Source organism: Aquila chrysaetos, chromosome 2 (genome assembly GCF_900496995.4).
Source record: "Aquila chrysaetos chrysaetos chromosome 2, bAquChr1.4, whole genome shotgun sequence".
NCBI lineage: Eukaryota > Metazoa > Chordata > Aves > Accipitriformes > Accipitridae > Aquila > Aquila chrysaetos.
The window spans coordinates 81,446,175-81,473,305 of record NC_044005.1 but is presented as its reverse complement, the minus strand read 5'-3'; the positions used below and the strand labels follow the sequence as shown (position 1 = coordinate 81,473,305).

Here is a 27,131-nt window from a genome sequence, read left to right as displayed (position 1 = left end):
AAGGAAAAGGTGAGGCCACTCCTCAAAGGAGTGGGGACCTAGTTACAAAGGACATAGAAAAAGCCAAAATACTCAAAGCCTCATTTGGCTCATTGTTCACTTGGTAGAGCCTGATCAAGCCTCCCAAGTCCCGGAGCCTGGTAGCAGCCTCACCTCACTCGGAAACTGTCATGGAGCAAAACCTCCTTGACACAGTAGCCAAGCACAAAAAGGACAAGACGGCGACAAGGTCGGACGGCGTGCGGCCAGCCTGACAGCCTTCTGCCAGGAGATGGGTGGCTCAGCGCCACGCCGAGAGCACCGAGCTTTGTTTGCCTCGAGTTTGACAACACCGCTGACAGTCCTTCGTAGTAATCGTATGGCCGGGTTCGGATGGACGGGTCAGTCTGTGATACTAACAAACAGCTGTATCAGTTCGCTTTCCTTCTCTCCAATCCTCTACATCTATCAAACGAGATTTTTCATAGGACGCCGCCACTCATCTGCTGCCCTGGCCGCAAGGCACAGCTTCCTCTCGGTGTTCGTCTCGTTCTGGCGCTGCCAGAAGCCAGGGCTGCCGCCGGGGAGGGCGACCCGGGGGTGCAGAGCAGCCGGGTCCGCCGCAGGGGCCGGAGCACCAGGCGCTGCCGCCGCCGCTCGGCCGGCGGGTCCGGGCCCGGCTCCGGCTCCGGCTCCGGCTCCGGCTCCGGGGCGAGGCGGCCGGGCGAGGCGCGGAGGGGGGGCTGCCGCGGCGCGGCTCCGCCAGCACCCGGGGCGGGAGCCCTGCGCAGGAGCTGCTCCCGCCGGGCGCGGCGCTCCGCAGCAAAGCCGGGTGGCGGCCGGCCGCGGCCCCATCGCCCCGCCGGCGCCGAGAGCCGGCCGGGGAGGACGCGCGGGGCCTGGCGCTGCGGCGCGGAACGCCCGGCTGAGAGCTTTAGGCTCCACGGGCAGAAATCGTCAGTGGCTTCGCTCCCTCGCAGAGAGAGAGAGAGCGAGCAGCTCCACCGGTTGCTTTTTTTTGATTTCGGAGAACAATGACAAATACGTCTGCATGGAAAGCTGCATCTTAAGATGCAATTTGCTTAAGGCTGTAGCTCGAAGATTACCGGTGTTGCATGGGCATTTTGTTCTCTTCTCTGTGTAAATATTTGGAAAAACTGAAAAAAAAAAAAAATTTCACCTTATCTAAAAGGAAATGTATTTTTCTGTCGAATTATCACTTTTTATTTAATCTTTGAAGAGCTAACTTCTCGTAACTTATAAACTAATTCATGTATAGCAAAAAAAAGTATAGCTCAACTTCCATTTTTAGTGCAGTAACAAGTAGAGCATGTTAACAGAAGCAGCGATTTTTAACACAACTTGAATATAATGGTTAGAACGATGTACTCATGAAAGCTGTAATTGTGCCAAACCTGCAGCCATTAGTAATCCTTGCTGTCCCTGAAGAGGAGAGACTGAGACAATCATTATTCTGAGCAATACTGCACAGAAAGATTGCAGTTTTCTAAGTGAATTCTACAGTTCTGTTTGGTTTTCTTGCAGTGGAGTCGTAATCTTTACTGTTAGCTAATCAGAGATCTAATTAGCTAAGAAGTAACATCTAGGAGCATATGGCTAAATCCCTAAAGAGATCTCTGGTTTTCCAAAACCTAAAATAGCTATTACTAGCCAAAGTCAAAACAGTAGACCTCAGTCTTTCAGTATGACACATATTAAGAGATGAGCGCCTAAGAATAAACCATATGAGCCAGCAAATTGTAGTGGGAGCATCTATGAAACCTCAGTACTAGGAAATCAATTGGACCAGAAATCTGAACCTGATTTTCTTGCCTCTGCAGACACAGATATTATAGCCAGGATACGGATATTTTATATTTTTTCTGTCCAATGAATATTTCAGTAAACAAAAATTTCCTAGAAGAGATTAGATGACAGAGGAACAAAAGAAAACCTTATATACCCAGTTGCTCAGTGGTTATTCTATTCTTCGAGGGTATGACAGGTATGGGTTCAAGTATTTGCATCGTGACAGTGAAAGTGAATGCGTAATCACTAGGCAATTAGGAAAATGTGATACAAACAAAATCTACAAATGTTTAATCCATGCCTGGCTTTGGTAGTAAGCTTGTTCTAGGTACTGAAATGCTTTGAAGATGCTTTCAAGACGAAACCTGTAAGAAGAAACACCCAGTCTGAGATTCCCTCACTGGGACCATTTCTGCATTGGAGGCCTTCAATTGTCTAAAGACTAGGGCACTGAGTGAGACTGTGAGTATCTCAGTGCAGCCTGATAAAGCGACTGGTAAAGAATTAAGTATCTAAAACTTTGTTAATCTAGTTTCCAACTGAGATCTTCACTTCCTCATATCTTGGACTGGATTTAGTCTGACAACAGTGCAAGTGTGCTTTGAGGAGGATGGAGTATAAGAAAGCTGGTATTCTGCATAGGGTTTATGAGAGTAATTAAGTCACGGAAATAGATTGCTATAAAATTGGAGGGATTAATTTTGGCATTAAGACACTTACATTTAGCTGTCTACTCATATTATTTATGGGCATGAAAATACCCATTATGGTCAACTATGATGTAAGACAGGATTCAGTTGCTTAAACATGTTTGCCACTTGCCACTGAGATGCTTTAGCATATCCAGGCCATCCGCATGGCCCTGGCTGCCAGAACAGCAAACACAGGACCTGCCGCAGCTGGCGGCTGTGAGGAATAGACGGCAGCATGTAACCAGGTCTTATATTCAGGCAACTGAATCGCATTGCTATGCAACACAGTCAACACATCTAGAGAGAGACTGACTACCTTATCCTGAAGCAGCCTCCTCCAAGGCTCCATTCAATTTCCTAAACATAGGTACCTACTGTTATTTTTTCACAGCCTCTACTGCCTTACCTTCATGTGCCATTCCAGAAAGGCACAGGCGTCCAACAGGTCCTGTGTCACATCTGTGAACCCTGTCTGGATGCTTTTGGATACAAATTTGAATGCCAGGGCATCTCAGCTCTAAGCATCTACGTTTAGAAAAGCTTCTTGTTAGCTAAATAGCTTCACTGACTCTATGGACTAGGCATTCATTAACCACAAGGGGAACTTATATATTGAACTCACATGTAGACGCTTAAGTCTAGGTGCCTTGCTTTTAAAAACCGTTCCTACCCTTGGCACAGTTTCTAACTCTGAACACCTTCACAAAGTAAGGGGACTAGCATATTTTCAGCAAATCTTTCATGCTCACAGAGAAAGCCTGAAAATAATTCCAGAGCCATCCTGCTTAGTGCTAGTTAGCTGGCTGTATCTTGTTCTTATTCAGTTGGGTAACTGGAGGGAATGGTAAGTGCATGATTGAATTTTTATTGGAACATCATGTCACTCACGGCTGACCTGGTGTGGAGGGCATTCCTGTTGTGCTGCATATCAATTCCTTCATTTTGTCATGCATGACTTCCACTTGACTTTACATACGATTAATCCATGGCATATATTTAAGTAGGCAACTCACTTTATTCTACTTGACATTTTAGATTATGCAGATAAATATTACAAATGCACGTTTTCTTGTGCCTACCATGAATATTAAGTTTACTGGACTGTTACTGATAAATCTGAAAGCTTAGATTGCTTTTTAGGTAAAACTTTAACAGCACCTTTTGTCCTTATAGGGTATGACTGCTATAGCTACTATTTAAAGATTTTCTCATGTTGTCAAAAAATGATAGTGGAAACAGAAAGCTGGATGGGACCAGTGTTGCTTAAATGACTGAGAGAACACAATAGTCACTGTGACTCAAACAACAAGCAAATAAGTGCCTGCAGTTGTCCTTTAAATCGTTAAACTCAGAAACACAAGTTTCCAAATAATAACTATGAAATAGTTCGTGCATGAAGTGAGCAAGTCTAACTGCATTGTTAGATAAAGCCAACATAAGCGTGCGTGCATGTATGTGTGCTTGAGTGTTTGTACGTCAGGTGTGTTGTCATGTAAAAGTCTTGAGCTGAATCATACTGTGAATTAATTTGTCTTACAACAGCAGTCAAAATATGTCAAGTAACGTTCTAGACTATGTAGAAAGAAAAAGATCTTCATAGTAAGAATTATTCCCAAAGTCAGTTTCTTCAATTTGTTATTCATTCATCATGACTATGAAGAGGGATTAAATAGTTACAGAACTGTCGCAACTTCTTCTTCTTTTCTGTCAGTTTATCAAGTATTTTCAAAAATTTGCCGTATTTTTGTATCAGAATAATGGAATCTGACATCAGAATAATATCTAGAAAGTTGACTTCAGCTGACAAACATGGCCAAAGGAAGTTGTTTGCCATTTGTTCATCAAGGCGATGGCTTTATTGCTTGACAAGTATCTCATTAAATTGAGGACAGAACAATGAAAAGCACTTTACATTTGCTTTCATTTCTTCAAGAGCTGTATGTTAACAGGCAGTATTTGTAGCTCTGGAATTCAGAAACTAATATATAGTTGAAGAAATCTATTTATTAACTTATTTCTTTGTGAAACGGGCAGTAGTATTCCATTATGATGCCTTGAAGTCAAGAAAAATTATTTTAATAGATTTTATGAAAGTGTGTGGCACAAACTAATCCTGCTAAAGAAAACTGCTGAATAATTTAAAATTTATAGAAATATTGTGATGAAAACTGTGTTTGTTTTAGCCACTGGCAATTCTTCTCCAATACTGCCATCTATAGAATCTTTCAAATATTACATCTCTGTCCCCTTAAAGGAGAATATTCCGAGGTCTGTGAAATCTCACAAATAACTAATCTGAAATTATAGGTCTTCTTCATTCCTCTGCAAAATCGAGTAAATTACCTAGAACATAAATTTCATATGCCTAGTATCTCGAGGAATTCTGGCTAATGGGTAAATGTATCTCAATGCTTAACAGAATGTGAGAGGAACTTCATTGACTCCAAATTTATTTTTGCTCAAGTTTTCCACTGCCTTAAGTGATACTGTTTATACCAAGATGAGAGACTTGACTTAATCCATTAAAACAAATGGCAAGAAAAAGAAAAAAGAGATAAGCCACAAGTGTTTGGATACTGGAAGACTACTTCAGGGAGATGTCTTATATAGTTGCTGTGTTAAACTTTTCTCTAAACCTTCATTATTGGCCACTGCTAGAAACAGGATTACTGGCCTCACACAGGGACACTGTTCTTATAAGAGGAATAAGCTGCTGGGATACGATTTAGTAGAGATTAGAATATAGTTGCAGACAGTCAAGGGTAACATGTCTGTATTTTTAATATTTGCATCTCTTAATAATTACTAGTTATGAAAAAGATAATTGTGTTCACATATATAATAATGTTGTCCTATAAATCAAACTATCATCTGCAGCAAATGGGTTTTAGACTGTTGCTTCTTCCCCAGGAAGAATCATCCTTGACAGTCAAACTTGGCCACTTTTTCTCACAGGAGTAATCACACTGAAGCCAATAGATCTACTACATGCTTGCAGGAGAGCTGAAACAACCAGGTCCTTAGAGATTTCTCCCTCTTCAGAAACCCTTTGAGATATCTAATTACAAAGGTACTCATTGGGCCAAGTGGAATAAGCTGGGATTTGGCGTTCAAAGCCATGCAGTAGAGTCCCCAGACAAAGTGCTGGGAGATGGAACCTCTTCTTGGTTTTGAACATTGTGTGTTAATGAAATATAACTAGACTAAATTACATGCTGCTCTGGGCTGAAGCTTCACTTCTTAATCAGAAGACAAGTTAGAGTTGTCTGGTACTTCAGTTGCAAACTTTAAGTCAAATGAACAAAAGATTTTGTTAACATCATATTTTGGTGTCCTGGAAAACAAAACTACTTCTAAAAAAACCCTAGATAAACTACTCCCCCTGTATTCCTAATCCTTGTGGTAGAATTAACACTGTGCCAGATCTTAGCAATGTTTGGTTGCCATTTATGCACTTCAGGGTTTGGGCTGGTTTTGCTGTGTTACTGTTACAGTTGTGACCTTTTCAAACCAGTGGCACAGAATTATCTGTTGCTTCATGTGTCATGAACAGTCTTAGAAGTGGTTTGAGTCCGGACAGCAATGTTAACACTAAGTAAAAAAGACTCCTGCATAAATTTTCCATTTCCTTCCCATTTCACTACAACCACTTTTATTTCTGGCAGTATAAATTAATCATTTTCTTGTTTGTTTACATCAGTGTTACCTTTAGAAATCTAACACACTTGAAGAACCATCCTGCCTTATGAGCATTAATGGGTTCGGACAACACAGTACACCCAAGAAATGGAGATTTAAATTATCCTAGAATTAATGTATTACCCTGCCTTGCCTGACAAGGCTTTGTTCCTTGGACCCATTCAGATCTAATTTCCAACCCTCTCCTCTCTTCCTAGTGCTCCCTATGGATGCTTGCCTTTCCAAAGTAGGTCTTAAATTTCATAGGCATCTTCTACTGCACTTCTGTCACCAGTGTGCTGCCTACCTGCTAAACCTCTTCATCTTTCTCCTAGAAAAGCAAGTCCTAGCACTTGCTTTAGCAGGCTGAAATATACAATGAAATATTTGCTCTCAGAGTGTCAGACCAAAAAATACCTGTGTAGTACTTGCTGAATATTAATTGATCATATACAGCCTGTAGGAAATGCAGGGTAATTGTAATTGAAACTGCTACCCTCTCTTCATCAAGTGGGTTGACTTCTTCAAATTTCCTCTAAAATATATGATTTAATACACATCTTACTGCAACCTCCTGAGAATGCTGCTCAGTATTTACACTTTGGCAATGAGCATTGTGAGAGTGGACCAAGTAAGCACTGTGAATTTCAGGCCATATGAGCCATTAAAACTATGTTCTTTAACTGATCTTCCTCTCCCTGGGTTTACCCTTGTTCTAATTTAGTTTTCCAACTACTGAACACTTGTTAGTGCAGCTCTGACTTCTAAAGCTTAACCATAATGTACCACAAATCTGTGCTGACAGTCATTGCATCCTTGGTGGTTTGAGTCGCTGCTCGAAGCAGGACACATCACGTTACTCTTTAAGAACAGTTATATCCTCATCTGCACGTATGCTTTCATCTCTCATTTACATAGTTCATAAAGAACCACAAAGATTTTTAGTGTTTGCTAGGCAAGTTAGTGCTTGATTATTGTCAGTTTAAGTACCCTTAACATTCGTGGTCAGACTACTCTTCCTCACTATTGTGGTTCTACCCCTACTGCCCCATTTACTCACTTCACCTGACTTGTTCTCATGCAATCCATACTGTTGTACTGTATTTACCAGTTCCTATCATTTGGTAAAGCCCTATTTGTTCTTACTCTTCGTTATTCTCCTCTGTTTTTTTGCCTCATAAATCTCATCCGTCTTTTTCTCACACTTTTTTCCTTCTTTCTTGCACATTCATTAGTCTCCATCATTTAATTTCCCTTTGTTCTCTCCTGATCCCTTGGGCTGTTCATTGCTCTCTGTCTCTTTTTCTTTTGGCTCCAATAACCACCATCAATCCAGAGATGAGATATTCAATCTTGATAAGCAGCTGTTTTTTAGCAATTTGCCATCCACTAAAAGTGCAAACTGCACTTTGAAAAATCTCATGATAATTCATTATTCTGCCAGAGTAAGGTGAAATGCAGGGCAAAGAGTTTGGTCAGGACCCATAATCCCTATTCATAAAAAGAAAGCTTTTAAATAAAACAGAAAGGAACCCTCTAATGTGTTTACCAGGTGGAGGAATTACTAAAAGGATGACAATCTACAAGAAATACAATTTTATGTTGCTCAGATGTAAGTTATTTGTACTGGTAATAGTGGCCATCACAAGAAGATCCAAGTCTATTCTGAAACCAGAACACAGAAGTGTTTACCTGATTAATTACCTGCTTTATGTATAGCATATGTCCTGGTGATCAGTGTCCTGAATCCAGATGGCATTACTTTTGAAAACCTCACTTGAAATGAGAATTCAAAGTTGAAAAGTTCATATAAAGAGCCCTGAAAAGCTGTTGCAGAAGAGGCAATAGAGCAAGCACATTCTTACATGGAATAAAGAATTTAACAATGACTTTCCAGAAACTATATTCTCTTTGATTTAACCCTACCAATTGCAAGTGCTTTCTGAAATGGGATCTTAAAACTGTATCCATCTATAGCGTAAGGACTGCAAATCAGGTCAAATGCAGTTCAGCCTGTCAGTTTTGTGCTTGAAACTCGCTCTGTAGGCACAACAAGGGAGGCTGGACCTTGGCAGGCAGTTTGAAAAGGCAGCTATTTAACAGTAACTAGAGCTCTCCAAGAGATGTACAGAGAGCTTCTCGAAGGAAAAACATAAGCTTGTACAACCCTAACTTGAATCTAGGTGCTGCGGAATAGAGGGTGCAGACTGTACTACATCTCCTTGCACACAGAGGTGGTTCAGACACTTAACAGGAAAAGCCCCTGAACTTGGAGCATTTGTCTAGCCACATTGTTGAATATCCATTTGTGCAATCTCTCAGAGAAGAAAACAGACAGAGAAAGGACTCCTAAACATGAGGGTGAGAAATGCAAAACGGGCAGACTGAGGACATACTTTGAGGGTGACATGTTGGAAGAAAGCCAGGGAGACTAGACACTTGAAGATTATTACAGTGATGTTTGCATCTTTTATTATCATTCTCGGTGCATCCTTACCCAATAGCCGGTGAAGTCAACAAGAACCTCTCCATTAGTGTCAATGGAAATTGGATAAGGTCCCAGATGCCTCCTACTTCTGAAGTGTACTCAGAAGTGTACTGCTGAGCTCTTAAGTGTACTTCTCAACATACGTCTTTATGGTGAGCTTGGGACTGAACTAAGCACTGCCACGCTGCTCTGCAATGCCTCCTGTCCCCTCGCTATCTGACAATGATAGATAGCGTGCTGCCCATGAATTTGGCTGAATGATTTGAAAAAACTGAAGGAACAAATGGTGTTAAAAATAAGAAGAGTCAGAAAGCAATATCTAACCATTCATAGCTTTAAATTACATGATTTTTCTAACAGAAAGGAGCATCGCTTCCTTAAATAAAATCTACTTTGCACTTTGTGTCTCTGTGTCACATTTGATTGATATATTACAAAATACTGTGTTTTTCTGCCTAGGCATTATCGCATAACTGTACGTATGGTGTACTATCCATTTGACATACCTTGTTCACAATAGGTACCGGTTGTTCCAAGAGGACAGTGACACGTGTAGCCCTTGGGCAGTGGCACACAGGTACCGCCTTGCTTACACAGGTGTGGAGGATCGTGCTCAGGTTCACATACTGACACTGTTTCGGTGCAGAATGCACCCTTCCATCCAGTGAGGCAGTCACAGCTATGGTGGGTAAGTGAAAGGAAAGAATGCAACGTTATTACCAAAAGAAATCAACATGTCAGTAGCAATGTAATCAAGACTTTCAAGTTCGGATACCTATATTTAGTCATCTGATCCAAAATGGTTAAGGGAAAAGTGTAGTAACAAAGTTTCTCCTTTAACTTTTTGATATTTTTATTTTACTGTAAAAGAAAAATGGACTTCATAGGAAACATTTTATTTTGAACCTTAGCATTACAGTATTAGCATCCATTAAAAAAAAAAGCAGCTTGTGGCTTTTTTGTGTTTTGCTCTACAAATAACTCAAAAAGACCTTGGCTTCATAAACTAGGAGGATTCAAAGTGGACGTTAAAAGGGAAAGGAAAGCAGTGAAGAGCAGCCATGAAAATAAACCCAGATGTCAACATAAGGGAACTGCTAACAATTCCAATTTTTAGCTAGTAACAGGAGTCTGTCAGCAACTGCCTTTCACTTAGCCATTATTCATTTGCTAAATTCTTATAATTGGCACATCAGAGGTAGGTTTGGTGAAGCACTTGGTGGAAAAGAGGATAGTGGATTTGACCATGAAAGAGGTGGCAATCTGAGTGTTATGTATCTATGGTGGTAAATCTATGCCACAAGCAAATCTTCTAAACTGACTGAATCACTGGCCTTGTTAGTGACCACTACTCTTTATGCCTTTCTTTCATCCAGGCCAGGAGAATATAACAAAAAAAATTCACAATAACCTGTAAATTTAAAATTAGTATGAATTCTATAGAAATTGTGAAATACAGAATACACTTGGCATGGATGTTAAAAATGCCCTCCTAACTAAAAAGTTTCAAAACTGTTAAAATGAAATATGTTAGACCTATTTGTATTTTAGAATTTAGTGGTACTTTATGATAAAAAAATTGTTCCCCTGAATAAATGCACTTATTGATTTTTCCCTGGAAGTTTTCTCTCTCAAGGCTAAGAATGAAACCTCATACATTTTGATTGATTCTTAGCCCATGTCTTTTCGTGTATGTGTAAAATCTTGAATTTTTCTTCAAACTCACTGAGCTACACTTTCCCCATTAATCAGCCCAGCGTTTCTGGGCAAAACGTCATGAGGAGTCTGCGAAGCTCTGCTGTTTCACCAAACCTTCAGATCAGACAACAACATCTAAACAAAGCACAGCCAACAAGCCCTTCAGAGTGATAAACAGCTATTTGGAATGAAGGGGAAAAGAGGACAGGACCTTGCAAAAGCAAAAGCACCTCAATTCATCAAAGTCAGCATCAGAATGCTTTCCATCTCAGCTATAAATGTTATGCTTTGATGCATGAAAGCTACTGAGAAGGGGAAGTAATTTAACTCCCTGAGTGCAAACAGAAATGGCCGTTTCTTGGGCTGCGACACAGGGCATTTGGAGCTGAAGCTATTGCTGTCGGGCAGCATACACAAAGGTTCTTCCCCTTTCCCTTGCTTGTGTCTGCCTATTTCTTTTCAGTCTTGTCTTTTAGGACCTAATAAAAGTTACGTTTTTAAATGAGTTGAAAATTATTTGCACAGAGCTGAACATGTTTGCTGTGGCCTACAGTGGCAAAGGTCTATGAACAAATGCAACCTTCTACTTAACACTCCTGAGCAAGTTGGACTGGGGTTGAGAAGTTTAGATCCAAAATTTCCTAATCTTTAGAGAGATAAGGCAAGGGGCAGGATTTCAAATCCTTTCCATCATGTGGCATGCCATGCTGGTCTAATTTTCTCTATATTTTCTTGGTTGCAGTTGCTTGTTGTTTTTCCAGACCAGGAGAACCCAATGGCTTGCAACATCACTAATGCCTTGACTCTCAGGGATTTAAAGACCCATTTAGAATCACAGAATACCTCAAGTTGGAAGGGACCCATAAGGATCGCTGAGTGCAACTCCTTGCTCCTCACAGGACTACCAAAAAGTAAATCATCCAGACACTCACTCCGTTTCTTTAGATGTAAGAGGTGAGATTCATTCTGAGACCAAGGCACCTGATTTTATGTTATGTTAGGAGCCCAGATGGCCTCCAGTTGCCTTCCTAGAGGTAGGCGAGAGGGGCAGCTTGAGACCAGGGAGACAAGATTCTGACAGAGACCACTGAATGCTCAAGTTGAGGCGATGGGATCCTTGAGTAGGTGCCTGAGCTCATATGCTAATCAATGGCAATCCAGCTGAACCAGTCAAGGGAACTGGAGCACCACCCATCCCACAAACCAACACATGCATGACTAATGATGAGGGCCTGCATTCAGTTGCCTCAACACAGGCGTTTAGTGCCATCTGGCATGCCATGGTGTATCTGAGAGATCTGTGTGAAACTAGCAGGTAAGACAGAAGAACTGCAGAAGACTTGCGCTCTTCTGGACACCCTATGAAGACCAGAAAAGGCATGCCTTTCCCCTTACAAACTATAAAAGTCTGTCCTTGCATTAAAGAGAGGTTCCATCCTTGCACCGAAAATTGGTTCTAATCGAATCTAACCTAATAATGAAACTACAGCAGCTCATTTTATGGGGCATCCCTCTACCACATAGGGGTATGATTTAATTTCCTAAACTTAAGTAGCTAGTGCTATTTGAAAGCTATAGAGTACGGAGAAATCCACATGAGGCTTGCAGATATGACAGAAGACTTATGCAAGTCCTAAGCTCTTCTGAAGCAGCAGCTGAAGGCCAAATGGTCTACCCAGGGGTATCCAAAGTGACACTACATGCTTACATTTAGCAATCTGAATCCTGCTCATTATGTCTGATGTTCTGTTCAAAGTGCACACAACACGTACTTTTTCTCTTACTTCAGCGGCAAGCAGTAGCCATAACACATCACGGACAATCTTGTTGTATGTAATTTTCTATTTTGTATGATTCTATGCTATAAATAAAATAATGGAGGATATTATTGTCCCTTGAACATGAAATTCTTCATTTTATTATTCAAATATTTACTCTTTATTTTGTTAAAACATAGCAGTTGTGCTCTGTTGCTGGCCAAAATGTAAAGTTTAATGCTGTATATTTCTGCTTCTATTTAAATCAAAACATCATCCCTATAGCAACTGAATCTACAGCTTAACAGCATTGCACACTTTCTGGCAGGGTTGCGAAAGCAAGACATAAAAATAGCTCAAAAAAGCAACAAACACCTCTGGAGATACTGCATTTCAGGAGAAAAAATATTTGAACACAAATCCAGTTCCCTTAACGACTCTGCTCTTCAAAGGAACACAGATGATTTGAAAACAGAAAGAAGTTCCCTCTGAGAAAATGTGAGACGGTATTGACAGCTACTATACATTGACGAAAATGATATGCATGCTACATCCACACCTCTTTGGCAATGTTTCACTTTTTTGTGAGAGGAAAAGTGGCCATTACTGGTGCATGGATGCATATATACATAATCTGTGAAGACCTAGCTGTCCTGAAATATGAGGAGAGGTATATAATTCAGTAGTAGGTCAATACAAATTAAACCCCAACAATTAAACAAAACACAGAAGAAACAAATTACAGGCGTGTCGTGTCCCCCCCCCTCCCAATTTTAGAAAAATCCCTAAACAAATCTGGAATACAAATTATGAAATTATAATGATGAAAAAGAACCTTGCCTGTAATATCAAGCTTCCCAATGTAGCTATGTCACCATCTGCCACTATAGCCTGCCACTTGCTTTCCAGATGTTCTCTAGATCTTGCTGGTGGTGGCTCTGTGTACTTTATAGACATGAAGACGACTTAGCACGGCTGGGGAAGTTGCTGAAGCAAGGACTTAGGGTGGTGTAGGTAGGCAGAGGGGAGTGGCATGCTTCAGCCTACATTTCTGATTGTTTTTTCTTGCAGTTTTGGTTTTCTATGATGTCCTCTAATATGGTCATAAGCGAAAAGAGTGTCATTCTCCTTTCTTGTTCCTCAGAAAGATCAAACACTCTGAATGTCAAGGGCTTAACAGTTCTGGAAGGATCCTGCAAAGTCCAATAGTTGGGACATACTGTAGTGCAATACTTGGAAAGCAGTCCCAAATTGTATCTTTCAAAGCACTTCCTTCATTGCTCTATTTAAGAAAATATACATATGCTCGCAAGCGGAATGGGGAGGGAACGGCATGCTGCATCTCAGGGGTGAATTTTCCAAATTTCAGTACAGCCTTACTAGCTTTAGAAGCACTAGTTTTGTACAGGTTTTCTTACTGATGAAGATTTGTCTCAGGGGCAGCAAAACCAATTACCATATAATTCTCTCTCCAACACACAGTAAGTAGATTGTTTTTAGCTTGACAGATATGCAAACTCTTTTTCTTTGTAGCACACAGAAGGACAGGTCTTTGTTGTTTTGAAGAAGAATCATACACAGAGGCTCCACAGTGCAAAGCCGTTTTTTTTCTTCTTATCTGTCTTGCTGTCTGCAGTGTTTTCAGTCATTGTCTTCAGATGTTTTAAATCAGCACTTTTCTCTTTTTTAAAAAATTATGCAAATATGTGTAAATGAATGAGCACATGTAGAAGCACAGGAGAGGGAGCAAGTATAATTAATCTTGGCAGATACTTTTAAAATCAAAAGTGCTCCTCAGCAAAGGTTTTACAGCTGAGTTACAAAGTGTTTGGAAACAAGATTTATTATAATGGAAGTGTTGACACACCACAGCAATTTGGAACTGCAAATGTACTTCCTTCTCATACACCTTACAGTCTGGACAGTAAGATCCATCTACACCTAGTGATAAGGCATGAAAGACGACAGACTCGTCTTCTGGGCCAGCTGTCCTTGCCACCACTTACTATCCCATAGATCAGCCAGCTGAACAGCTTATATGATGAACTGACCTAGTTCAAACAATTTTAATATAAGATCCTTACTAACACACCTTGTTTTGTTTGAAATGGATTAAGAAGGTTTTACATCTGGAAAGGCAATGGTGAATGAACACTTGAGGATGGCATGAAGAGTGACCAGGGCAGGTGCATTTGAGAGTCAGGAAAGTATCCGCAAAAATCACAACTGGAGGCACAGAGAACTGTGTGTATTAGGGAGAGACTGAGCAGGAGAGAAGGATGCACAGGTGCTAGGCAAGGGAGCTCCTAAGGATTTAAACTGCCTCAGAACTTTCTGATGTTGGGCAGTTAGTGGATTACTCCAGAAAGGGGTTCTTGGATGAAAATACCAATTTCCAGGAAACAGAAGTCACCTACTTTTGCCCCATCAGCCATGGTCAGACATTAAGACAGTCAAGCTCTCCTCTTTGCTATTTGTTCTCTGCTAGCTAGGCTGCTCACTTAGTTTTTTAAAAAATGTCTTTCTTGTGCATCTAGCTCTTCCCATGGATTTTGTATTAAGTCTGGATGCCAGTGACTTCAGTGGAGCAGAACCAGTCCATGGAATTTCTTTAAAAATTTCCCCAGGAAGTGCCCTAACATAATTTTAATATTTTAGTTCTGATTTTATTACGGTAAGATCAAAATTCTCTGTGTAAGTGAATGAACCATTCAGCAGTTTTCTTTCTTTCTTTCTTTCTTTCTTTCTAATAAGATGATAGGCTCCTGGAGACTTCTGTTATCAAGCCACTAAATTACCACAGTTACTAGTCTAGAGATCAGCCTATGCCATAGTCTACAACAGAAGAAAATACTTACTAAACAGTAGAGCCGCTGTCTATGCACTTCCCACCATTTCTGCATTTTATTAAACTGCATGGGGATTCTTTACATTGTCCAACACTGCGACCAGAATTGGGGTGACCTTCTGGAATCCCTGGTGCTTTAAACTCTTCATTCATGCTGGTGCGAACTTGAACATCAAAAATGCAACCTCAAAAGTAGAAAGAAAAAATAAATGAAGTTTAAAACAGATACAGGAAGTCAAAACAAACCGAACAACAGGACAGTGTCAAGCCTCAATGAATGGGTTGCACCAGAATGTCTTCAGTGGATGGGCAACCATACCATCTATGTGAGCTAAAGGTATGCCGGCTACTTTCTGTTCAGGCCTATGAGTGGATGATTGTAAGTTCCTTCATTTAATGATAGGAAAAACAACAGAACTCATTTCTGAAGGAATAGACAGAATGCAAAGTCAGTGAGTAAGGAGTGACTAGGTGCAATTTTGTGTTTACACACACATGCTGTTCACAAATGCATCTACATCAGATAAAAGCGGTCAAAAAAAAACCCTCCAGAAAAAAAGGAGAACAGATGACAAGAAGTCTGTTTAGTGTAAAATATGTAAGAATCCAGAGAACACTGGCTAATGCAATGCAGGCAGGGAATGTGGACTTGAATTTCCTTAGGTTGAAAAGGACTCCTTCAAGGAAAGACCCAGATTCTCCCCTTCTGAACTGAAAGCTTCAGTCTGTGGTACATACAGATCATGTCACACATGACCACGTTTTAAAGTAGGAGTATGCTGCTCCTTTAGGCCCTTAATCTCAGAAAATAATTCAAAAGTTTAATGTATACTAGTAAGGTAAACACTTCCAGGGCCTATTAGTTGGTCCTGTGGGCAAGTGACCCGCTGTAGTCACAGTTATATCATCAAACTTTTATTACTTTCCAGAACACTATAGCTGCATCCAGACTACTGATGGGAAATGGTCTCTAGATTATGTTAAGTCCCTAAATACACCGAAGAATTATTTGGAAAAACGACAGTTGTCACAGACCAAATATTTGTCAGGGAGCAGTAAGAATTTATTTGTAGAGATGATTGAGTGTCAGTGCCTGGATCTATGCCCTGACTTTCTTTCAATTTGCTAATACGTTGGTATCCCAAGTGAAAAGAGGAGCCAAAGCTTCAGAGTGAAGCAGAGATGTTCCCTACTTGCTACCTCCAGGCAGCTCCTGCTTAGCCTGTGGGCTTTCTGGGGATCGCCCCTTTGGAAAGTCTTTGCCCTTCCTAGTGACTGCACAGGATGGTAAGCCTTACAGGTCTAACTTACTCATCAGTATTTTCAAGTCACATTTCCAGATCCACATGCTTCTTTATGTACTGCAAAGCTGAAGATTATGCTATGCATTACATCTTTTTGGATCAAACCCTAAGTAACTTTTCAAAATATATCTGAATATCCAAGTGATTTAGAGTCACATTTAAAGGTAGCCTTAAGCGCTTTTGAAATGTCATCCAGATCTATACATAAATATATAAAAATTTAAACTAAAAATCAGGTTTTAAACCACTTTAGTTAAACCAGTACAGTAATGTATTTGGAAATGCTCATACCTTTCTAAACCTGACTTATACAATTCAGCTGAGATATGGTGAATTCCCACAGTGCTTGAAATCATGAGAATAGTAGGTATTCAGCTGTGCATGCCAGAGGCTCTCTGCTTAACATTGAAAGCAGGGAAAGGATGTGATATGGAGATTGAAAGCAATCATCATGCTGTTTGTTTAAAAAACCACTTAATATGAGTTTTTGCATGATTCGCTGGAATCACGTAAGACAACTTGCAACTAAAAGACACAATGAATGTCCAATTGTGAATTTTTTTTATAATCATGTAACTTGTTTTGAACAAAGTATAAGTAATATTTATAGCAAGATAGCTATTTTAACCACAGTTAGAACAATGTTAGTAAAAGTAGCTTTCTTAAACAGGCTTTTTCCATATTACACACACTTTGTAGTTCTGCTTATATTGACACATAACTGGTAATTCAAAACCTCATATTAAGCAATTTAAAAATAACTTAGTTTGATGATTATTTACAGTCTTCATATTATTGCTTCTTTGCTTTTAACAGTGTTGGTTTTAGGCCACTGTATGCTTGGTAAATCCTAACTAATGTTTCATCTGTTTATCAGTAGCAGATAAAGCATGTTCTGTTCTCCTGAGTCTTGCTGGAGTGCTAAGAAAAAGCAGCCCAGAGCTCTGTGTAAACAACGGAAAGCACAGCGAGTACCCAAGAACTGGGAAGGTCATCATGGAAATAAAGTGGCATTTCTGTTGATGACTAGTTTAACTGTACCAGCAGAACCTCTAGGCTAGAAACAGTTCTTGAGCACTTGTAAACAAAGCACATAGTAGGTACACGAGTATTTTGGCCCAGCTTTATGAGTTCAACTGAATTTTTCATTTAATTTTTGTATTTCTTCTAATTCTTAGTCAGTGGGGTGCAGATGAAGGACTCAGAGCAGCAATTTGAGCCTGTCATAGAAAGCACTATACAACCTTCTGCAGAAGGATCAGCTAATGAATGTGCTTTCTTTCTGACCTGAATTCCCTTTGCTCTGCCAGTTCTGGGCCTCTTTTAATGAGAGACTGCCAACTATTCTGAATAGTGGAGAGGTTTTCTGGCACAGCCAAGTTTGCAAAAGGAACTCAAAAGAAGTTTCTGAATTTGTGAGTTAAACTTGGTTTGATCCTGAAGATCAGAGTTTGATGCAGTAGGCTGAAAAATTTCTTCAGCTTCTCACAGGGGCTGAAGGAAGTTTTCTGAATTGCTCAAGGCACCATCAAACATTCTTCAGCCTATCAAAAGAATCTGTAGGTGCTGATCCCCAAATTTCCTAAACTTAAAATTCCCACTCTTTCGATTATTAAATTACAGTTTATTAAAGACATTTATTTTCAGTTTCCTCCTCCCCCGTGGAAACTACTTGAACAACAACTGCTGAAGGCATGCAGGTAAGGAAGGAAATGGTCTGAGACAGTAGCTGTACAGAGTAAAAATCCTAAACGACTGCACACTGACACTAGGGACAGTCTGCAGCAGCAAGGCTGACCTCAGTGTTTCTTGATCCAACAGCGATTGCTTACAAAAGGAGAGGTGCACTCTGGTATTAGAAGCAAAATGGTTTGAATAAATCATGCCTTTAAAAGCAGCCAACAGCATCTTTCCAAAAGTCTGAGTGGTTTAATCAACTGTGTGCTAGATAAACTTATCTCGACTGTCACTTCCAGAGTTTTAATGTGGGCTCCCTATACCTGCAGATTGGCTGAAGTAAAATGGTTCAATACTTTCCTTTATGTTAGTGGTCTTATGGTTCCCACTCTGGAGAAGGGCTATGGAGGTTTATTTCTGATCCTGAGGATCCTGAGAGCTGAAACGGGAGATTTCTGAGCTAGAAGAACAAATGAGATGCTGACTACATAAGAAAATGTCATAGGAAATCGGTCACAGGGAAGCGTAGCTTTCTTGAGAGTCAATATGCTCTGGAGAACAGAGACAAGCTGCTGCTGGGAACTGGAGCATGGAATGAATTAGCAAATATAGTAGACTTAATATGGTGAATGATAGGGACAAAGAGAAAACTGTTTATGAGCTACATGTTTGACAAAATTCTGAGATAAAGACTTCTTTTTAAACAGTAAGAAAAATCAATAAATATCATGGTAACTAACAGTACATGAACTTTGAAATATTTTTTATTTTTTGGAAGAACATTCATCCTGCTTTTGTAGAAATTTGGCCATCCCAATACAGTCGCAACATGAGGAACCTTTAAAACTGGAAAAGTTTTGTGGTTAAAGTGAAGCACCAGAGATTCCTGTTGGTCACCCCTAACATTAACATGTCCATAAAAAAAGCCAGAAGTACTTCACAAATATTGTCACTATTAAACTACTTGCATATACATTATGTTTTACGATATGTCAATTTGCAAGCTGTTAAGAAGCTATGAAAAGTATAACTATTAAATCCATACTTCCTGAAAAGACGGAGACAGATGAAATGTTAATTTGGATGACTTTCTGAGTGAAAAGTTGATTATAGGATAAGAAATTGATTTCAAGGAAGTTTCTATGTAAGAACAAAAAGTACGGTGATGGCTGGAAAAGAGGCAGTTATGTGGTCTTAGTGGAAATGTAGTGTAGTAGTCTATGAAAGTGAATCTTACTGCTATGCTTGCTTTTCCTAATGTGCCTCCAATTTTATAATTCAGAACTCAAACTCTGCTATGGCAAAATGTTTTCTTTTCATTTGAAAGGCTTTCCAGTGCTTAAAATAAATTGAAGTTTACCTCAAAAATATCGAGCACATTATTTCTATGGAAGTAAGGAATGCAAATAAAGAAGTGTTATGAACAAATCCTTTGCTTCATTGTTGATCTGGTAAGAGTTGAATTAAGATTTCTACAGAGCTTCAAATATCAGTTTCAAGGTAGGAATTATTATCTGTTAGATGAATAGCTGAAATATTCCTAACTGGAATTACTTAGGTCCTGTCTAGAGACCTAGACCATGATGTCGGGAAAAAAAATCAGATTTTATGATGTCCTATCAGAAAGAAGCTTTCAGCATGAAAACTATTACCCAAACCAGCGCTGGCAGTGACAACGGTGAGAGCTAGCTGGGAGAAGAATCAAAACTACTTTACCACAGAGAAAGAAAGTCCTTTTGGAGCGATGCTGTAGAACAGGGACAGATAAGAAGAAATGATATCATGGCAAACTTCCATTTTTATCACAAAAAAGTATTAAAAATATTTAGCAAAGCCTCTCTTTGCTTTGTGTTTCTTAGTTATTGTAGTAAAATAATGAAAAAGCGACAGGAATCTCAGCCAAGGAGATCCTAGTTTGTTTCCTTATAAGACAGAGATTTTAGATCTTTATTTCATAAGAAACTGAAACAATTTAACGCATGTTTTAAAAGGAATTGAAAACAGTATAATCTTTACCTTGAAAGCCATTCTTAAATCTGGATCCCTTTGGTAGGAGTTCTGGAGTATACTCGCGATAGCCTCCTAAATAGAACTGACTGAAGACATTGAGTCCAACCAGTCTCCCAGGAGAAGTGACGGTTTTATTCTTCTGATCATCCACCTTTCAGTAAAACATTTATATTTGTTACAACAAAGGAATTTACCTTATTTAGGAACTCCTAATGAAGGCAGTCCTCCAAACTTAACAGGGAAACACAAAAGTAATTTTTAAACTTTCCATATAAAATGTGAAAAAAGAGAACACTTTCATCTAAAAGCTGTCCTTCTAAAGGAAATAGTTTCTTACCTTCAGCCAACCTTTTTGGAGATATCTGCCAAGATGGATGACATGAATATTGAGTGTCAGATCAAGTGGTTTACTAATGATTGTTGCTGTGCCAGAACCTAGATTGTAGCTATATACTACTCTGCCATTACGGAGGCCTAACTCCAAGAAATCATCTCCATTCAGACCTGAAAAGACAAAAATAGAGTAACTACTTATTTGAGGATTGAGTGAATCCTAATGCATAAACTATGCTCCAAATCCACTGAAAATATATGAGTTTAGGAAAATTTTAGCACGGAAGGTTTTAGTTTTGTATATATTTTTAATATTCTCTGTTTAACTTGTAATACTATTTCCAGTATTCTTGTGGATTTAAAATAGAAACTGCAGAGATTTTGAACATATTTACAGGCTTGTTGAAAGAAGTTCTTTTTCATACTAGAGTAGGTTAATGACATCTACAAAACCTGTCGAGCCTGGTGAATTTAGCAGTCATTGCTGTTTCCCCCCCGCCGCAACATGAATAAATGCTCAACTTTCTCAAAAAATCTGAGAAAAAGCAAATTGAAAATCCAAGTTGCATGTGAGAATAGCCCATGACTTCATTCTACTCCAGTACGCTTTCAGCTTTCATGGCAGGTACTTCAACAGCCTCAAAACTTGAGGGCACCTGCTGCTGCAAGGTAAGGAAGGGGAGCGACAGGGCTGGGGGCCTGAGGAAGCTCTACCAGCTGCTCTCAAGCGCGGTCAGCTGCCCAAGAGCGCCTGGAGACGTTACTGGAGCTGCCCCTGATTAGGATGGCTCTAGAATATTTGTTACTGGAGTTTCTCTTTAATTCTCTGAAGTCTTCTTAAACTTTCAGGTTAGAACTCTTTCGTTTCCAAATTTGCAGTAAATAATTTAATTTCTTTACATTTAGAACTGTATGCTGGAAGTAGTAGTCTGTGCTTGTCAGGTACTATACTATAAAATCTCATTTGAAAGATTTTACGTCAGACATAAAGCCTATGAGTAAGAATTCAATTCCTGGACCCATTCCTGGTCATCCAAGTAAGTGGATTTTTACAATGGCATCTTTGAAGAGAATTAATCCCTCTTCTCCTGTAGGCAAGAGTGGAACCACCATTAGTTAGAGAAAACATGATCAAATGTTTCTTTCTACAAAGCCCACCCTTTCTTTTGCACATACTCCTAGCAGGGTAAAAGAACTGGGATACAAACAATGGTAAAAGGGAAGAATGTTCTGAGTCTCGGATCAGGGTGTCCTGAATTGAAATTCAAAGCCTTCCATTTCTTTTTGCAACTCTCCCGTGAATTCAAGCATTTCAGTGCTCAATTTCATGCCTCTAAACTGTGTTTTATTTGATATTTTCTTCTGTTTTCATAAGGCTATCTCATTTTGTATTTGTTTTAGGGAAGGTCTCTTCCTGTTTGTTCTTGCAGTCTCACACGGTGCCCCTCATTTCAAATGGGTGTCTCAGTGCCCCTGCTCCAAGCAGATGGGGAATTTGCTTTATTTGCAAAAGATAAAGTGGGCTTTTCCCCACAACAAGCAATGACAGGTGGATCTCGTCCTCCCACTGAAGCTCTGCATACTGCTGTTTCACAGCCCAAACTGCCATATTCCCCTTATTTCATATGCTGTAAATGAACATGCTGCATTTGCAATGTGGGGTGGGAGGACGGCGGGGAACAGCACTCTGCTTTTTCTATACAGAAGTTTGATTCTTCTATACAGTTACTATTTTGATGCAACATGAATATATATAAAAAGAAGAGCTTATTCCAAAGAATTTGAATACATAGCCTCTGTAGAAAGTATGCAGTTACGTTCAGTTGAACAGAACACAAACACTGTTCATTTTTATTACAATGATTTGTTCATGACTGGATGAAACCCCATTGCCTTCAGTTACACTGGGACATTGCCAGTGAAGGACTTCCAAACTGAAAATAACAGTTTTTTTAAATCGTTACCAAAGTTTCTATTTTAACGTACTTACATGATTTGGCCTGCAAAACTAGGGGAGGCACATTAAAGACAAAGTGTTATTTAAAATGCTGTCTGAATTTTTAAAACGCTTTCTTGGAAATGAAGTACACAGAAGAAATGCAACAGCGTCAGCATTCTACAAAATCGACCTGATGGTGAAGACAATGTTAATTAATAGTCTGCATAAATGAGACAGCTTTTAACTGTTTTGTTGGTTTTGATTCTTTTGTCTTACTCCTTGTCTGTACCAAGAATGGAAAGGAAAACAGACTCTTGAGGAGGCTTCAAAGAACTAAGGCCATCTTAAATTCATATTATTTTTGTTGATTTCTGATCCTCTTATTTAGGGGTTCAAAAATGGTTGACATGCATTAGACCTACAATGGCATAATTTTATTGACTTAATTTTTTCTTACACTAATATAACTGCAAATAGAATCAGATCCCAAATGTTTTCATATTTTACACTTTCAAGGTTGTAAGTTAAGTGACTTAAATATCTTAGCTATGAAAACCAATGGTGTTTATTTTGTAGAGTATACACTAATAGATGGAATTTGGGGACGAAAAATTTCCCACCTTTTTCTGGTTTTGTATCTGTTGTTAGCTCTAGTGTATTTGTTACTGAAGTTTCCCTGGTCAGAACAGCTTTAATTCGCTGAAGTCTTCTTAAACTTTCAGTTTAGAACTAATTTGTTTGAAAATATGAAGTAAATACTTTCTTTACATTTAGGACTACCTGTGCTATCATCAGCAAAAATCCTTCAAAAGAAAGGTTTTTTTGAGGGGGGGAACAAGGACAGTGCCTTTTTATTGCAAGAGGGCAGCAACTGAAACTTGGCATTATCTGTTTTAAACTATTTTTTACTGTCTTACATTTAAACCCTGCAGCTGTTGAAAAAGCACACTTTTACACATACCAGTTTTAAATGTCCTGCAACACAGGACTGCAGTAAACATCCTTTAAAAATAGTTTACACTGTGAGCAAATGTTTCGTATGTATAAATAATCTCACACTTGTGTTGCGAACAGCACACTCAGCAGCACTTTCCTCTTTTTAGACGTGCGCTCTTTGAAACCGTCAGTGTTTTAGTGCTTTTAATTTTGAAGACCTTTATATTCACTGTTTTTCTATTTCCTGAAAACAGTTTATTTCTAGTCAAGTGAATAACTTGACTTCAGACTTCCTTTTTTTTCTGTCTGATAATGAGCACATCCATATTTATACATATACATATTTACCTCCTCTTCTTTGATAAGTAAAGAACTATACTTGTAAGTTTATTCCAGTTTGAAAGCAATGGTAGTTAGCATGTATTCAGCCTGAATTGATCTAAAATTTGAAAAATCTTATTCTGGAAACAGGAGACAAAAGCTGCCACCCTTCTGCGGTACTGCTATCTAAATATTCACAGGGCAAGCGATACAGGTGGATTTGCTTTTGCTTTTACATTATTACTCCCACTTACAAAATAAGTACTAAACAACTATTTACGTAAGCTTAACGTATGTTAAGGCCCCACTCCTTCACTCCGGACTTCTCTCCCCCCCCCCACCGCCAAGCGGTGCGTGGGGGTCCGTGGCCAGTACATGGTGGTTCCCCTCCGCCGCTCCTTCCTCCTCACACCTCTCCTCCGCTCTGGTGGGGCAACTCTTCTCCTGGCTTGGGGCAACAGGAGATGTTTTCCAGGTATTCCAACCCCAGCCAGGGGTCAGGCGTAGCCCCGAGACTTAAAGAAGAGGACGCGTCCACTGTGATCAGGGGAAATAGCGAGCACTGCTAGTCTGACTGCTGTGAGAGGTTTGGGTTTAGGCGAGATATTAGAACAAGGGTGACTTTTGATGTGTAAGCTTTGTGGGGGTAAGAGGAAGAAGACGTTATACGTCTCTGAGTTAGGCAACATTTGATAGTACCTCACAAGAGGTTAGCCACAACATCAGTGTCCGTGGTTTTGGCAGAGACGACAGTGGAGAGGAATCAGGTAGAAAACTGCAAGAGAATGCTAACTATGAGAAATGGGATGAAATGGAGAAAGGGGAAAATGTAAAGGGAATAGTAAAAATACTTCCTTGCAGCAAGATCACAGGCTGCAAAAAACCTCACACCCCTCATGGTGAGAGCATTATTGCTCGATACTCGGTGAAAAGTAAATTGTAGAACAACAGCATCTCCTCTCGGTGAAATAAGCAAAGTTCACTTGGTAAGAAATACTGCTTTCTGGTAATTAAAACGGGGCTTACTCAGTCTCCCCAACCATTTAAACTAAGGGGAAAATAAATAAAACTGCTACACAGCAATTTACCAGGCGCCTCATTGTTTCTCAGCCTTGCCAACAGCTGGTGCTCTGCTGCCCACCCATCATTTGCCACGAGGCTGCACAAATGCATTACCACTGCACGGCAGTGTTTAAAAAAAAAAACAACGATGTGCAAAATAATAAAAATCCAGGTTTCTGTCTGACAACTACAAAATAAACCCAGAATGCCAGTATTTTGGTTAATAAATATGACACCAGTAAGAATTTTTTTTACTCATTTCAGCTAAATACAGTTGCAAGACCTATACTTCACAATGACTTTGACATTACAGGGTACACCCTGAAGGCAGGCCTTTTTGAGACAAACTTTAGTGCCATGTGTCTTTTATTTTTAAGCCATTTTTTTTTTTCTTATTCTCTTTTGATTATTGTAACTGAAAGAAAATCAAGTTATTTTGCATCATTGGTGCTCTACTTTTCATATTTGCATTTTTTCTAACTTGCGTAAAGACAGTGGATGAATTGGTATAATTTCTGTTTGGCTACATTTCCTACAATTTCTGTACTGTCAGTTTGAAATTCAGTTCCAAAGTTTGCAGAAAAGTGTCCGAATGCGGTGGTTCATTCTTGTCATTGAAAAGAACGTTCTAGCGATGCATTTGCGTTTGTATTACAAAAGAGCTATGTATTATTGTTATAAAAATTTAACGATGGGGACACTGGCTTCTGAAAGCTGCTTTCTGAATGACTAGGTGGAAATGTTTTAGGTAATGTCAACTCCATGCACCATTTCTACTTGGCTACCCAAAAAAAGAAAGACAGTATTTCCTCCATCCACAACAACAAATAATTAGTGAGTGAAAGGAAAAACTGCCTAGGAGTGAACTGTGATAGCAAGTGAAAGGAAAAGGTGCCGGGGAGTGAATGGTGACTGTTGTGGGAGTAAAATGTGGCATGAGGGGTGTTATTTGTGTTAGGCTAATTTGGATAATCAACTCGATAAACTAAATCAATTTGCGGCTGTTTGTCCAGGTGCTGTACCAGGGTCTCATGGCACACTGAAGTACAGTTGCTCGGCTGAGCTGCACTAGCTAAATTTGGCAGGATCTTTGCAAATGAAAAGTAACAGGCTTAATTATATCACAGATATGTAAACTGCCAAGCCATTCTATGCTGACGTTTTAGTTTGCATTGCAACAGACGAACAGTCTGACTCTCGGAAATCTACCACAGGGAGAAAGGGGAAGAAGCCCCAGAGGGTACAGGAACTATCGTAAAGAAATTTAATAGAAAACAAGACCTAAGAAGATACCAAATGTATTAACATAGCAAATGGAGGATATCTGGTATCCTATGGATGTGATGTACTGCAATTGTTTTGTGCGACGTATATCTAACTGTATAACGTTGATTTTTAATAATGTAGTTTGGACCTCAGTATCTTAAAACTGTTAATAATAATTTCTTCCCTCTTTAATTTTCCTGAAGTATTAGTTTTCTGATACTGTTCAGCGTAAGTGTAGGGTTCCCATAAGTCATGGGCCATATCTGCCAAACTCATGTGATGTTTTGGATATGGTAAAGCATCTACTGTGGCAGTAGAGACTTATATTTATATACCTAAATCACTCCCCTACTGTGATGGATTTAGACCTAACAACACATCACCAAACCTCCCTCCTAGGCTTCAACAATCCCATATGACAGCGCCAAACCCCAAATTTACCTCATGCTCCAATTACAGAAACAATTAAAGTAAAAATAAGTAATATGATTCCTATGATCTATTAAGTATAAAGCAGTTTCGACCCTGACTGCTTTAAATCTGCATTAGCATTTCATGAAATTTTTCTCAACTTTCATCAATATTATGGGTCCTGCGTGGACAGCAATGCTAAGACAGACAGAACACAAGTAGTATTACTGTTTCACCCCATTTCAATGCTGAGGCTGTGCCAGCCTGCCACAGTGGGGTGCTGTGAAAAGATACCTACAGTACTGCAAAAATCTTAGTACAAATGTTGTAAGTAGATTTATACAACCTGCTTCTCAGCTGTGGTAATCAGACCAAGTTGAACACTTTGCGATACAGATTGTAAGCACAACTTATTTATAGCTAGTTTGGGTTAACTTGCACTGGGTGATCTCAGGGGTTAGGGTTTATTATTTTACGTAAATAACACAGAGTCCAATTCTGGCTGCCACAGGGTTGGTTTTCAGTGTGGAGAGTCCCGTGGGCCGTGGAAGCGCAGCCACTGTGACAACAGCAGCAATTCATGGCTGGTCCTGCGGCAGGTCGTTTGAGGACACGGGAAGAAGAAATGGCAGAGTGGCTGTGGCGTGTTGGGTGGATGGATTGGCTTTCCAATGAAGTAAGTATCAGTGGAAGAAGATTTGAGGCAGCATGTCTCAAAACTGTGCACCAAATAAATATAATCAATAATGAAATTTATGTTTATGACTGAAAAGAGAACCTTAATCTTCTGGTTTCCATTTATTTTGTTCAGAAATATGCTACCTCAAGCGTCAGATTAACTGTTGACTTTAATTACTGGAAGCAGTTATATTTCTCCTTAATGAAAAGAAACACTTATACAACCTGATTGTTTACTGTGTGTT

At 39.5% G+C, this 27,131-nt stretch overlaps 1 protein-coding gene across 2 annotated transcripts in view; it reads right to left on the bottom strand.

The window, feature by feature from the left end:
• The window catches only part of EYS (eyes shut homolog), a 1,018,924-nt gene that overhangs the window by 16,314 nt on the left and 975,479 nt on the right, over positions 1-27,131 (bottom strand). For both annotated transcript variants that reach the window (XM_030007184.2, XM_030007189.2), the window contains 4 exons: positions 20,278-20,444; positions 19,947-20,091; positions 14,960-15,134; positions 9,153-9,325 (listed from right to left, as the gene is read on the bottom strand). In XM_030007184.2, coding sequence (XP_029863044.1) covers positions 9,153-9,325; positions 14,960-15,134; positions 19,947-20,091; positions 20,278-20,444 — 660 coding nt within the window. The remainder of the gene's footprint in view (positions 1-9,152; positions 9,326-14,959; positions 15,135-19,946; positions 20,092-20,277; positions 20,445-27,131) is intronic.